Source organism: Xenia sp. Carnegie-2017, unplaced genomic scaffold, assembly GCF_021976095.1.
Source record: "Xenia sp. Carnegie-2017 unplaced genomic scaffold, XeniaSp_v1 HiC_scaffold_45, whole genome shotgun sequence".
NCBI lineage: Eukaryota > Metazoa > Cnidaria > Anthozoa > Malacalcyonacea > Xeniidae > Xenia > Xenia sp. Carnegie-2017.
Window position 1 is genome coordinate 276,880 of NW_025813510.1, and position 12,390 is coordinate 289,269.

General features: G+C 33.8%; 1 protein-coding gene across 2 annotated transcripts; it reads right to left on the bottom strand.

Moving 5' to 3' along the window:
• Nucleotides 1-1,901: 1,901 nt before the first annotated feature.
• Nucleotides 1,902-8,318, bottom strand: LOC124456279 (E3 ubiquitin-protein ligase MARCHF4-like). Of its 2 annotated transcripts, none has more exons than XM_047006756.1 (3): nucleotides 7,721-8,041; nucleotides 5,284-5,577; nucleotides 1,902-3,024 (listed from the first exon to the last, which is right to left on the bottom strand). In XM_047006756.1, exons 1-3 carry the CDS (start codon nucleotides 7,733-7,735, stop codon nucleotides 2,545-2,547), a joined length of 789 nt encoding a protein of 262 aa, XP_046862712.1. In that variant the 5' UTR covers nucleotides 7,736-8,041; the 3' UTR covers nucleotides 1,902-2,544. The 2 variants fall into 2 exon arrangements, with proteins under 2 accessions (XP_046862712.1, XP_046862713.1); XM_047006757.1 differs by lacking the exon at nucleotides 1,902-3,024 and adding an exon at nucleotides 4,699-4,803 and having other exon boundaries at nucleotides 7,721-8,318.
• Between the last annotated feature and the right edge of the window lie 4,072 nt (nucleotides 8,319-12,390).

Genomic DNA, 12,390 nt, shown 5'->3' on the forward strand with positions numbered 1-12,390 from the left:
TACATTGAATAGCTTTAAAGTAGAATGAATTAATGTTTAAATGCAGTACAGTCGTTTTCACGTTAATGCAACATAACTACTTGATATTCTCAGCGTCATATGGTCTCATAAATTTCAATTTATTTTATCCAATATTTAAATTGTAAAGCTAAATTTGCTATCGAAAAATCCCACTGTGGCAACAATTTTATCCACAGTAAAGTTACTAATTCTCACTTAATTGCAAATTTAAATTAAATAATTATCTTTTGAGAGTATCAAAGATTTACAAACGTACACGGTGACAATATAGTGTAGATCCTATCAATTGTCATCATCATCAAGTATAACTACGTTGTCATACTGTTCTCTACTATTAAGTATAACTACGTTGTCATATTGTTCTCTACCATTAAGCATAACTACGTTGTCATATTGTTCTCTACTATTAAGTATAACTACGTTGTCATATTGTTCTCTACCATTAAGTATAACTACGTTGTCATTATTGTTCTCTACTATTATGTATAACTACGTTGTCATATTGTTCTCTACTATTAAGTATAACTACGTTGTCATATTGTTCTCTACTATTAAGTATAACTACGTTGTCATATTGTTCTCTACCATTATGTATAACTACGTTGTCATATTGTTCTCTACCATAAAGTACAACTACGTTGTCATATTGTTCTCTACCATAAAGTATAACTACGTTGTCATATTGTTCTCTACTATTATGTATAACTACGTTGTCATATTGTTCTCTACCATAAAGTACAACTACGTTGTCATATTGTTCTCTACCATTAAGTATAACTACGTTGTCATATTGTTCTCTACCATTAAGTATAACTACGTTGTCATATTGTTCTCTACCATTAAGTATAACTACGTTGTCATATTGTTCTCTACTATTAAGTATAACTACGTTGTCATATTGTTCTCTACTATTAAGTATAACTACGTTGTCATATTGTTCTCTACTATTAAGTATAACTACGTTGTCATATTGTTCTCTACTATTAAGTATAACTACGTTGTCATATTGTTCTCTACTATTAAGTATAACTACGTTGTCATATTGTTCTCTACTATTAAGTATAACTATTGTTGTCATATTGTTACTATTAAGTATACTACGTTGTCATATTGTTCTCTACTATTAATATTGTACTCTACTATTAAGTATAACATACGTTGTCATATTGTTCTCTACTATTAAGTATAACTACGTTGTCATATTGTTCTCTACTATTAAGTATAACTACGTTGTCATATTGTTCTCTACTATTAACTATAACTACGTTGTCATATTGTTCTCTACTATCATATATAACTACGTTGTCATATTGTTCTCTACTATTAAGTATAACTACGTTGTCATATTGTTCTCTACTATTAAGTATAACTACGTTGGCATATTGTTCTCTACTATTAAGTATAACTACGTTGTCATATTGTTCTCTACTATTAAGTATAACTACGTTGTCATATTGTTCTCTACTATTAAGTATAACTACGTTGTCATATTGTTCTCTACTATCATATATAACTACGTTGTCATATTGTTCTCTACTATTAAGTATAACTACGTTGTCATATTGTTCTCTACCATTAAGTATAGCTACGTTGTCATTCTGTTGTCGACCATTAAGTATATAACAACCAAAAAATTTCGAGGGGGTATGACTCCGAATGCGTTTACTGATGTTGTTTTCGACAGGCGTAAGCACACCAATCAAGAAAACTCTCCCTTAGCATTGTATGAGTTCACATGAATTACATGTGATAATTAAACTTATTGACCGACATCGTGGTAAACAGCGTGCTCTGTTTACACGAGTTTAATATTCGCAAATTGCTCGTAATAATTTTTTTACTCAAGCATTACTATTTATCAGCTACCACAAAAAAACAGATACGAGAAAACATATCATTTAATTCAATTTTTACGAAGTAAATGTTTCAAGATATGGTTATAAACTTATAACGACTAACTTTTAACATGCCAATATGAAATAAATGTCCAACATTTTGCTTTTATAATATTTACCTAGGTATGTAACTTACATTCAGAATATTAATATCATTAATGAATTTTATTCTTAACAGAATGCATTTATAATACATAGGTAAACCAATCCGCCGTGATTCCTTGGCTATCCAAGAAATCCATTGTCTAACTTAATTGCAAAGTTTTTCATAGACATGCATAAATATATATTTAAGAATAATGACGATGTTTAAAAAAGGGGGAGGCCGGGGGAGGGTTAAATCAGGCTGCTAATCAAATGTTTTGTTAAGGAGATAAGTGCAAGATAGAAATAATTTTCTATGGAGTATTCTGCACTGGACGTATCATTTTTTCTAATCGACTGAAGAGTGAAGTATATTGAATTTTATAGAAATAAGAATTACAGAACGTGTGATAAACAATATTCTTCGTTACAAACATGAACAACTACTTTCCAACACTGCTCAAATATCGATTTTTTTGACGCGTATAAAAAGCCTCACATTTGATAACCAATTGATAGCATTTACACACTGATAATATGGCAATCAAACTACTTTGACTTCCGCACTAGGTAATTTAGAACCATATAATGTACTATGAACAACTTGCACTTGAACACGAGTCTTATTTAGTACTTGTAGGTCATGCTTGCGGGGATATTTTTTCGTCCGTGGTAGTTTCAATTCACATTGTTGCCTTAAAGAATCATTTGCAGTTTCCTCTGTACATATCTCTCCATTCGGAATGACGGTGATTTCTTGATTTATGACAATGAACTTTCTGAAGTAACTCGTAAATGAACGAAAGTTTAAAGCGTACATGCCAACCATAGCGACAAAAACCAAAACACCATAAACAATGTAGCTGTATTTGATTTCACTTTTTGCTCGCTCTTGTTTGGCTGCCTTTGAAGAGCTTATCCGTGACCAAAGAATCCACGTAGTGAATGCAACAAACATAGATAAAAAACCAGTAAATAAGAGAAGTTTGAAGCTTCCTTTTACGCCAATTCTTGGTAAATGCCACTGCAAAATATAAAATAGCATCAGTTTCGGACAATAAAAGGTTTATCGGAAAATTCTGGTACGAAAAAAACTAAAACAAAACGCAAGTTTCCACAGGTTAACATCCGTATGCAAACTGTATTTTGCGAGTGGTTATGACGGTTATGATCCCTTGTTTGTTTAAATTCTATTTGCATGCCATTGAGTTTATTTCATTGTTGATTTGTTTCTAATATTACATGAAATGTAGCATGATATATTTATATCTATGAAAATCAAACTCAGAAACTTGTATCAAAGGCGCATCACTGTAGTTGTTAAACGTTTAATTAAGGAAATGGTGAAGGCATAAGAGATTTGTGCTTCTTCTCAGATATTTTTGTAGCAGAAGCCAAGCCGAGAAAATCTGTGTTTTGAAGCTTGATTTTTTGGCTAAAATTCTTATTGTTAAGATGACGGTTTTGCTGTACAGTCTGACATTAAACAGCTTTAGCAAACACATGTTAAAGGAGAATGAATATAAATCTGTGCAAGCAAGTGGCTCTGCAAAAGTCTATTTGTAATTTTTTGTTTCTTTAAAACAAATTATTCTATCCAAACTTGATTCTCAACACAATGTCAAAATATTTCATGTAATGTTCAATTATAATCATAAAACTTATTAAGTATTGTGAGTGACATAGTACTACTATTAAAACTTTTTTTCTCTTATACAAGCCACAAAAAATGGTATGTCAGAATAACCAATGCAATTTAATCCTAGAGTTGTAATTTCAATAAAAATGAATGTAGTTCTGTTTAGCAGTTGGTTCACAGTTGTGCAGAATAGTTTACAGTGCTGTTGTATTATGATATCTGGTTCAAATTATTCAAAAGCAACCACAGCAATGTATGTATTTTAATAATATCACAGTATTTTGAAATTTACATTGTTCTTTCTTATAAACAAGAAACAAGTTCAAGATATTTTTTAACATGCATTTATAAAACTTCCTGAATGTCATTCTGTTATATTGATAAGACACCAACCAGCATCAGTCTGTACCATTGGTCTGTACTCAGTGTCCAAGCAAAGTTAACTCAAAATTTAATAAAAAATACAAACTTTGAACTCAGTCAAGACTTAGCTAGGCAACACTGAACGAATTCATTGCCAAATGTCTACAGGGTACTAAGACCTTACGCGTTTGCCAGTACTTCGCAACTTTAGTTCACAACTTCATTAACTCAAGTACACAACTTCATTAACTCAAGTACACAACTTCATTAACTCAAGTACACAACTTCAGTACTCAAGTACATAACTTGTCAACTGAAGTTGACAAGTTCATATCGAATATTCCATATTTGGAAATGTAACTGGCAACATTAGAAAGTACTTGGCAACCGCCATTTGAAAAGTTAACTGAAATCGACAATAACATAATATTAAACTGATAAGACATCATGTTCCTCAGGAGTAAGAAAGGTTAATTGCTTCAGATTTATTACGAAAAACCCTTAGTCATGGGCTGCCTATGATTTTATTGAGATTCCTTTTGGAAGTCTATTTTAAAAAGTAAATCGCGGGATTTTTTTGAGATTTGAAGAATTGAAGTTTCAGAAATAGATTAGCTTTTTTAGGGGAGAAATTTTTCAACAATAAATGTTTTGCTGCACGTTATGTTATGAAGTTAAAACACACTACTAAAACCATTTAGCTAGAGTTAGGAAGTGGCTTATAATTAATAGTAAGGAAATTTTGATTTATAAAATCACAATCTATGGGTGCAGTGGAGTCCTCTCTTTCTCTGCTGGAGCCTGGGAACAAAAGAGAGAAATTTCGAATTTTTTCGAGTATCTGAATTCTCGTGAAATACTGTGCCTAGGGTGCTATGCAATTAATGATGTTTAAATCAAAATGGCAAACTTTAATTCCATAAATTTTTCCCCTATTTCAAGCTAGAATCTGTAACTAGGAATTGCTGCATCATCAAACAAGACTTTACTCTTAACTCTACTCAAGAGAATTCTACAACACAGTTCAATCAACACCTTGAAAAGATGAAAGTTAACAATGATACAAAAATTACAGTTACATCAGTTTTGAGAGATGCATTGATGAAATGATGCACTACCAAGGTGCTTTAACGACGGTTCAACATATATCCAGATGTCAATAATGTTTAATATCTAGAGTTCAAATTTCGTCCAAGTCACATGTTTTTCATGTGCATGTAAAAACCGTGTTAGGATTTATATTATGTATGATGTCAATAATGAAACAAAGGTATGTCATACCTGCCAAAATCGTTTGTTCATTCGTGAAATCGTAACATACTTCTCATGGCATAACTCACAAGTGTCCAATCCTGATTTTTTTATCCATGTTAAAAGACAGCTTGTATGAACAAAGCCAATGGAACCTTTACATTGACAGTGTGACAATAAATCTTGATTGTTGTCATTGTCTCGACAAATACGGCACAATAACTCACTGTCACAGATTGATAAAGCAGATGAATATTTGATAGAGTCACAGTTGCTGAAAGAATTCTTTGGGGATGTGATGTCTACTAGACATGAGTCATTCTCCTGCAAAAGTATGACAAAGTTCAAGTACCCTTCATAGGTAGGACATATACTTAGGACAAAGATAATCGATTAGAGACAGAAACTGTTACAAATAATCCTGTAATAATGAAACAATAGATGGGTTAGTTACCAAATTGCTATAAATTATGATACTCAGTTGCATTAAGTGCCCGATGTAAGATTGTGAAAATGGTATATGAAAACACCAAGGACTTCAAAAGCAGCTGAAACTTGCTACAAGTTGGAGAATTTTTCAAAAATGGAGGCAAAATCATTTCCCTCCCCCCAGGCCCCCATCTGCTCCTGCAACACATAGCATATTAGCCAGTAAGTTTGTCATCTATTACATATTCTTCATCCAACCAACACAAATTTGAAAGTACCAAGATTACAAAAACATAAGAAATATGATGGCATTTGATTGCAAAAGAAACAACAGTGGTGCGGTGAGCTTGGTATTTGAATCGACATATCTTAGCAAACTCCATAATTTTTTTTTCTGGGGTGGAGCACATTCATAAATACATGCTTTGCTATATATGTTCTGTTCCTTTGAAAATTAATTGTTTTCTATGGATGAAAAATATGCATGAAAATGTGCCCCTCCCACCCCAAATTATCAAGTTTGTGCTATTCCGTGATTGAATCCCTGTGTGTTAAGCATGTTCTTGACAATAACCATGAGATAGGAGGGCTATAGCCTCCCCCCTTATTTTGCTTTATCTTGGATTTTTGAAACTTTTCCCTGGATTGCATACTTGCACACAGTTTATAGCCCAACAATCAAACATGTGCTTCACAGCCTTGCTCTATCTTTGATACTAATTTCTGTAAAAAATCGATTGTTTTTGCAGAATATAGCATAAATCCCTCTGCACTTGTCACTGTAGCTATGCTCCAAGCAAAAACACAATTTCAAAAAAACAATGAACTACTCCAACTCTATCCCATTAATAGCTGGACTAAGAAAGATTCTTTGAAAGAAAATATGTGCATCTCTTCATATCCTATAAGACGTCACCATTTTTTGTACATTACTCATAAATGTTCAGAGTCAAATCTAGTAACAACAAAATTATGCCCAGCTTTGACTGAAGTAATTATGAGGAAATCTAAGGTTGATTCTCAACAGTTCACACCATTTAAAAGAAATTGAAAGATTTAACTTTTCGGGATACATTAATTGTAGCAATGAAGCATGTAATGACAGTTATGAGAATTTTGATTATGGGATCAACCAACAACATATCATAATTATTTCATTTTGCTATTTAAATTGTGTGAGTTTGCAAATCCTACTTTTCCATATTATGTAATGTGAGCAATAATTTAAAATATTAAAAACATTTTTGGCTCTTGATTAAAAAGCCTGCCTTTAGAAATGAAATCTACTCATGTTTTTACATATTTCATGTAATACACAAGGAAAATTAGTTACACCACAAATTTGCACTAAAATTAGTAAAATACTTTCACGACGAAGCTATTTACAACTTTCTTTTCTAACATGGCGGATTACACTCTTTGTACAACCAATCTCCAACCAAATATAAAGAAAACACTGCACTAAAACCGTCATTCATTGAATGACCAACCGTCTACAACGTTCGTTTTGTGAACATTTAATGAATATGTTTCAAAGTTGTGAACAATTTTCGGTTAATTTTCACGAAAATTTAATCTGGCAACACTGATAACGAAGTCCAAATTTCATACGAAGAAGTCTTAGAAGCAATAGTTGGCAAACTTCGTAAGCGTAATTAAAGTCAGTTAATCTTACAATACTTTTCTGCCTCTTTAATCAAAGTTCATGCGTTTATGCGTCCCCAAAACTGAGATCATTGCAATACGAACATCAGATACTTTTGTACCAGGTTGGTGATCTATACATTGATTATATACATTATGCTGCAATGCAGTGATATTGATTAATATTCATAGAAATAGCGAACCTTTCAACAAATCGATGCTATTAACTATTAACAGTATTTGTTAGTAACACAAATAAACACGCGTCATTTCAGTCTTTTGACTATTGAATTTTTATGACATGAAGCAATCGAAAATTTGAAATCGAACGAAGCTCTGAATGTGTTATTTAAAATTACAACTGCCTATTTTGCATTCTCAAAATTGCGCTTACCTCCAGAACTTGCATATTGTTGAGGTTGGAAAAACCCAGAATCACAGTCGATGTATGTCTTGGACAAGACTTCTGTTATTCCTCCACTAATTAACCGAACGTGCAATACGACACTAAAACAAGCTCAGATACATGTAAAATGAAAGACGACACCGCGACTAGCGCAAGTGATAAAAGAAGTGACTAGCGCAATATTGTCACACTAATCTAAATTATAAAGCATTGTTCACGTGAAATCTTACACCATTCATGAGGTATGTGATGCCGTGACTTACACGTGAAACATGCCGTCTTTATACAGCATGCGATTGATGCGAAATGCATGACAATATACGGCAATGTCAATTATGACAATACAAAAACTTTCTATTTGGAAGCGGAGATATGTGTTAGACGTTACTACATGTATTCTTTGTTAGCCCAAGAACTCTCTGACGTCATCCGTCGAATTTTGACTCTCATGCAATAAACGCTTCTCTAAAAATTGTAGAAACTAAAGCGTAAGTAAAACATTGCAATAGGCCATTTATTAGACTCTTTTGCCATAATTTTTGTTCTTTTCAACGAAATGACTATGAATCTCCCACTATAACGTGCACAGCACATTGGCACAGTTATACATAAACAGAGACTTTGTCAACAAACTTTTTTTATGCACTATATACGTCATACACGATGCACGCCCTTATCACGACCTTTGTATTTCTGCAGACAAGCAGATGGTTTCGTAATTACTTTTTGCTTCCAGAAGTAGATTTTTCGTTCAGTTTTTGGTGTCAATTTTGAATAATGATGACAAGTAACGAAAATTTTAGTTCATAAAGCGAAGAATAGATAAATGATATTGTGACAGTGTCCATGACTTTATGTTAATCAGTATGTCGTACGATTTAATTCGTAATGTATGCACATGTATGCTGGATGTCATCCAAGGTCGTAATGACGTGATGGCACGTGTAAGCGATTTATCAAAGACAAGCTATACTGGCAATTAATTATGAATGGTGTAGGACTTTGAACTTTAAGTGCAAAATTGGGTCGAACGATAAAAATCTTCAGGTGAATGTGAAAAAATTGTTAGTTTTTGGGAAGAAAGTACAAAATTTGGCAAAGAGCATAAAGAGTACTTTTAAGAATTCGAAATAGAGGCATACCAAATCACACTTTTACGCGCGCACTCTTTGAATAAGTGTGGTTGAATGTTAGAGGGGTTGGAGGTAAAAATTTGCAAGCAATTTTTCAATATAGAATAAATAAGCAATGTTTGATTTTTACTTTGTTTGATTTTTGTAAATAGAAAAGCAGTTTTGCACTTTGAATACTTGCACTTAATTACGTGTTACAATTCAAAGACAGTGAAACCTGTATCCAATAGCGTTTGCACCATAACGACGCTAACTACATATATTTGCCGTCTTTCTACATGTTTTTTTTATTTTAACGTTATACTATGTTCAAAAAATACGTTTAGGTTGCCTAGTTATCTAGAAAAATGTCTCCTTATGCGCAAAGTGACATGCACTCCCAATGTTGATTATAAACACGAGCATCGCTTTCGACATCCTTGCTGGCACCCACATTTGATTAAAGCTGAACTGATAAGTTGGAAATGTCAATGAGTGTCGAGCAGAATGGTGTCAGTCCTTCTAGCAATTCCTCCCTTACTTAAACACTTAAAGTGGTACTATGAAGAAAATTTTGCCTCTCGTTTTTTTTTCATAGATTAATAGTGTATGTAAAAAAATCTCTTCTGGCGAAATTTTAGCGCAATGTATTTAATGCTGCTCGAGTTACGTAGCGATAAAACTTGAACTTTAAGAGCCGCCATTAAAATGCGCCATATTTGAATTTTCAAGAAGGTGCTTGTGACGTCATAGTCTTAACTCGCGGCTGTTTACAATATAACACTATATACAAATAGAGATTTAAAAGGTTGTATAACTCAATTTTTTTAACATGCCTTCAACACGCTGTGTCGTGCAAGATTGCAGTAATAAGTCTGATAGAAGTACAGGCATTTCATTACATAAAAGCCCAAACGACGAGTCTTTGAGAAGAATTTGGGTTAAATTTGTTCAGACGAAGCGCGCAATTATTATATACTTACACATATTGCAGATGATAAATTTTCACAATTTGAGAGAACCAATAATACATCCAGGCAAACTTTCAATATATAATATACATTTATACTAAGGTTTTAAAGGAAATACAAAATGAAGTGTCTGTATCATGCGATGACCTTTGGTCTTTAAAGCTAACGAAGCTGCTTGAAGAACAAATTCGTTCAGGCAAACTTCGTTAAAGCCAGGGTGATCCAAAATGCATTTCCTTTCATCGATTTCGAACTGATACATTTTACCACGGCATTGCTCTATTTCCATGCAGCATCGGCACTCTTGAGGGTTGACAACAAGATCCAACGAACAATGGCCACATTCACACCTTTAATATTGGCCAAATTGTATGTTTCCATAAAGTTATCATAGCTAACGGCAGACGATTCAGATCAAAGTAACACACTAAGAATGACATCTTACCATGAAGTAACATCAACACGGGCATCAAAACGATCTTGCAGCATGTCTTCAACCCGCCGTTCTTCTGCGACTGTAGCTTCGTACTCAGCAATTTCATCGGGCGAAGCAAGCGGTTCAATATTATCAACAAATGGCAAAATTTCCGAATTAGATTCGTTCGAATTTGCCGTCACAAATTCCGATGAAGAAATCGATGCGTTTGTCTCGATCGAAGACTCAGAGAGCGAGCTAGATCTCGATGAATTTGACATTTTTTTGCTCTATTTATGTATTACTTTGTATACTTTCCAATGTGCGCTTCTTGCCGTGTTAAGACTATGACGTCACAGACTTTGCTGATTGCCAATATTCAAAATGGCCGATTTTAATGGCGGACATGAAAATTAGACATTTCAAATGTTCATAACTCCCTCGTTATACTATTATTTTTGCTTACATTTTACGAAAGCAATAATTGATATGTGTTTAAACTATTGAATGCTAAAATCGATGATTTTTTAACGTTAAGTTTTCGTCATAGAACCACTTTAAAGAAGGCAATCCCATCATTCCCATTGTAGGAACAATTGACTGACCCCAGCAAAATACCCCTCTAGGTAGACTGCACGTTTAACGTTCTCTTGAATTGCACCTTCAGTTGGAAGAATTTCATTAAGAGTCCTTGCTTTCTGGGTAAAAATCTTTTTGCGTATGTCATTAACGAAGGTTTGTGTACTTGTACGGAGGTAGAGTACTACGGCATACTGCTCCAACATTTGTAGGGTATTATCACTAATCTCTGTAGGTGGCTGGGTTTTTTCTATGCAAATGTCGAAAGCAATGCATGCTCACATGTAAAATTGGCATTTGGAGTGCACCACACATTATACTTGCAAAGGCAGTGGTGTAGAAGCAATCTAAAGGTTCTGTGAGTACTAGCTTCTAAGGCATTTATGGTTAAAAAAACAGCAGCTAAAATTATGCAAAGATACTGTTTGATTACAAACGCTGCAAAGATACCCCAGTTGTACTTTGTATCTATGCTCTTCAAAAATTGTGAATTATTTAATTCCAACACGCCTTTTTCCCCCTTCTTACGTCGGTCAGATGTGATTCTTGGGAAAAAATAGAATATTCTCAACTCAAGTTTAAAATTAGAATCGCGATGTTATGGATAAAAAGTAAACTGTAAGTGCCGAAGCATGGCAGCTCGGAGAGCTTCGAAACGTTTTCGTATTGACTCAATAGTTGTTTTATATGTTATATGTTATATGTTATATGATGAATGTTCTTGAACAAACGATGTAAGATGCGATAGCATCTCGTACAGTGGTTTATCTGCCAAATGAAAGATGAATAAAGAATTTGAAAACACTTATAGTAAAAACTTGACACAAAGAGCGACGGGATCACAAATTTACGAAGAAAATCGGTAAATATCAGGCGAATACAGCGAGTAATTGGAATACATAATGAATAACGACACGGATATGTCAGAACCTTCGAACAAAGAGAATAATTTGGTAGAAATAAGTAAATCTAACGAGAACAATGATATTAATAATGTGTCGGACGAAATTGCTGAAGAGAATGAGCGAGTTATTGAAGAATAAATCAACCGAAAATAGACGATGGAGTAGCGCCAAAGTCACCACAGAATAGCGCGCAAAGCAAGAAACATGTGCGTACAAAAACTCGCTTCGTTGGAACAGCGGTGAGAAGAAGGATTGGAATACTAGACAACTTACTTAGAGAACAATGTACCGATATTGTTAAATTAATGGCTAACAAAGATGGCTTAGTGATGGAAATGGATGATCTCAAACGTTTTCTCGAGGAATTAATAGACGCAACGATAGTTAGTGGTCTGTCTGCTCATTATAAGTAGCTACTTTAATGATATTAGAGAGAGCTTTCGCGAGTGTTCCGTTGACGCTAAAACAAGAATTAACGACCTAACACAGGAACGTATAGAAATGCGTTACACAGATCCCATCGTTCCCGAAGCTCAGGCAAGAGCTCTTCATCCGTATCTTCAAGGGTATCATCACTGTCTTCTAAAAGGATAACTGCAAACGCTGCTGCATTAAAAGAAGAGTTGCTCATTCTTAAGAAGAAACATGAGTTAGAAAGACAACAAGAGGAGTTGAA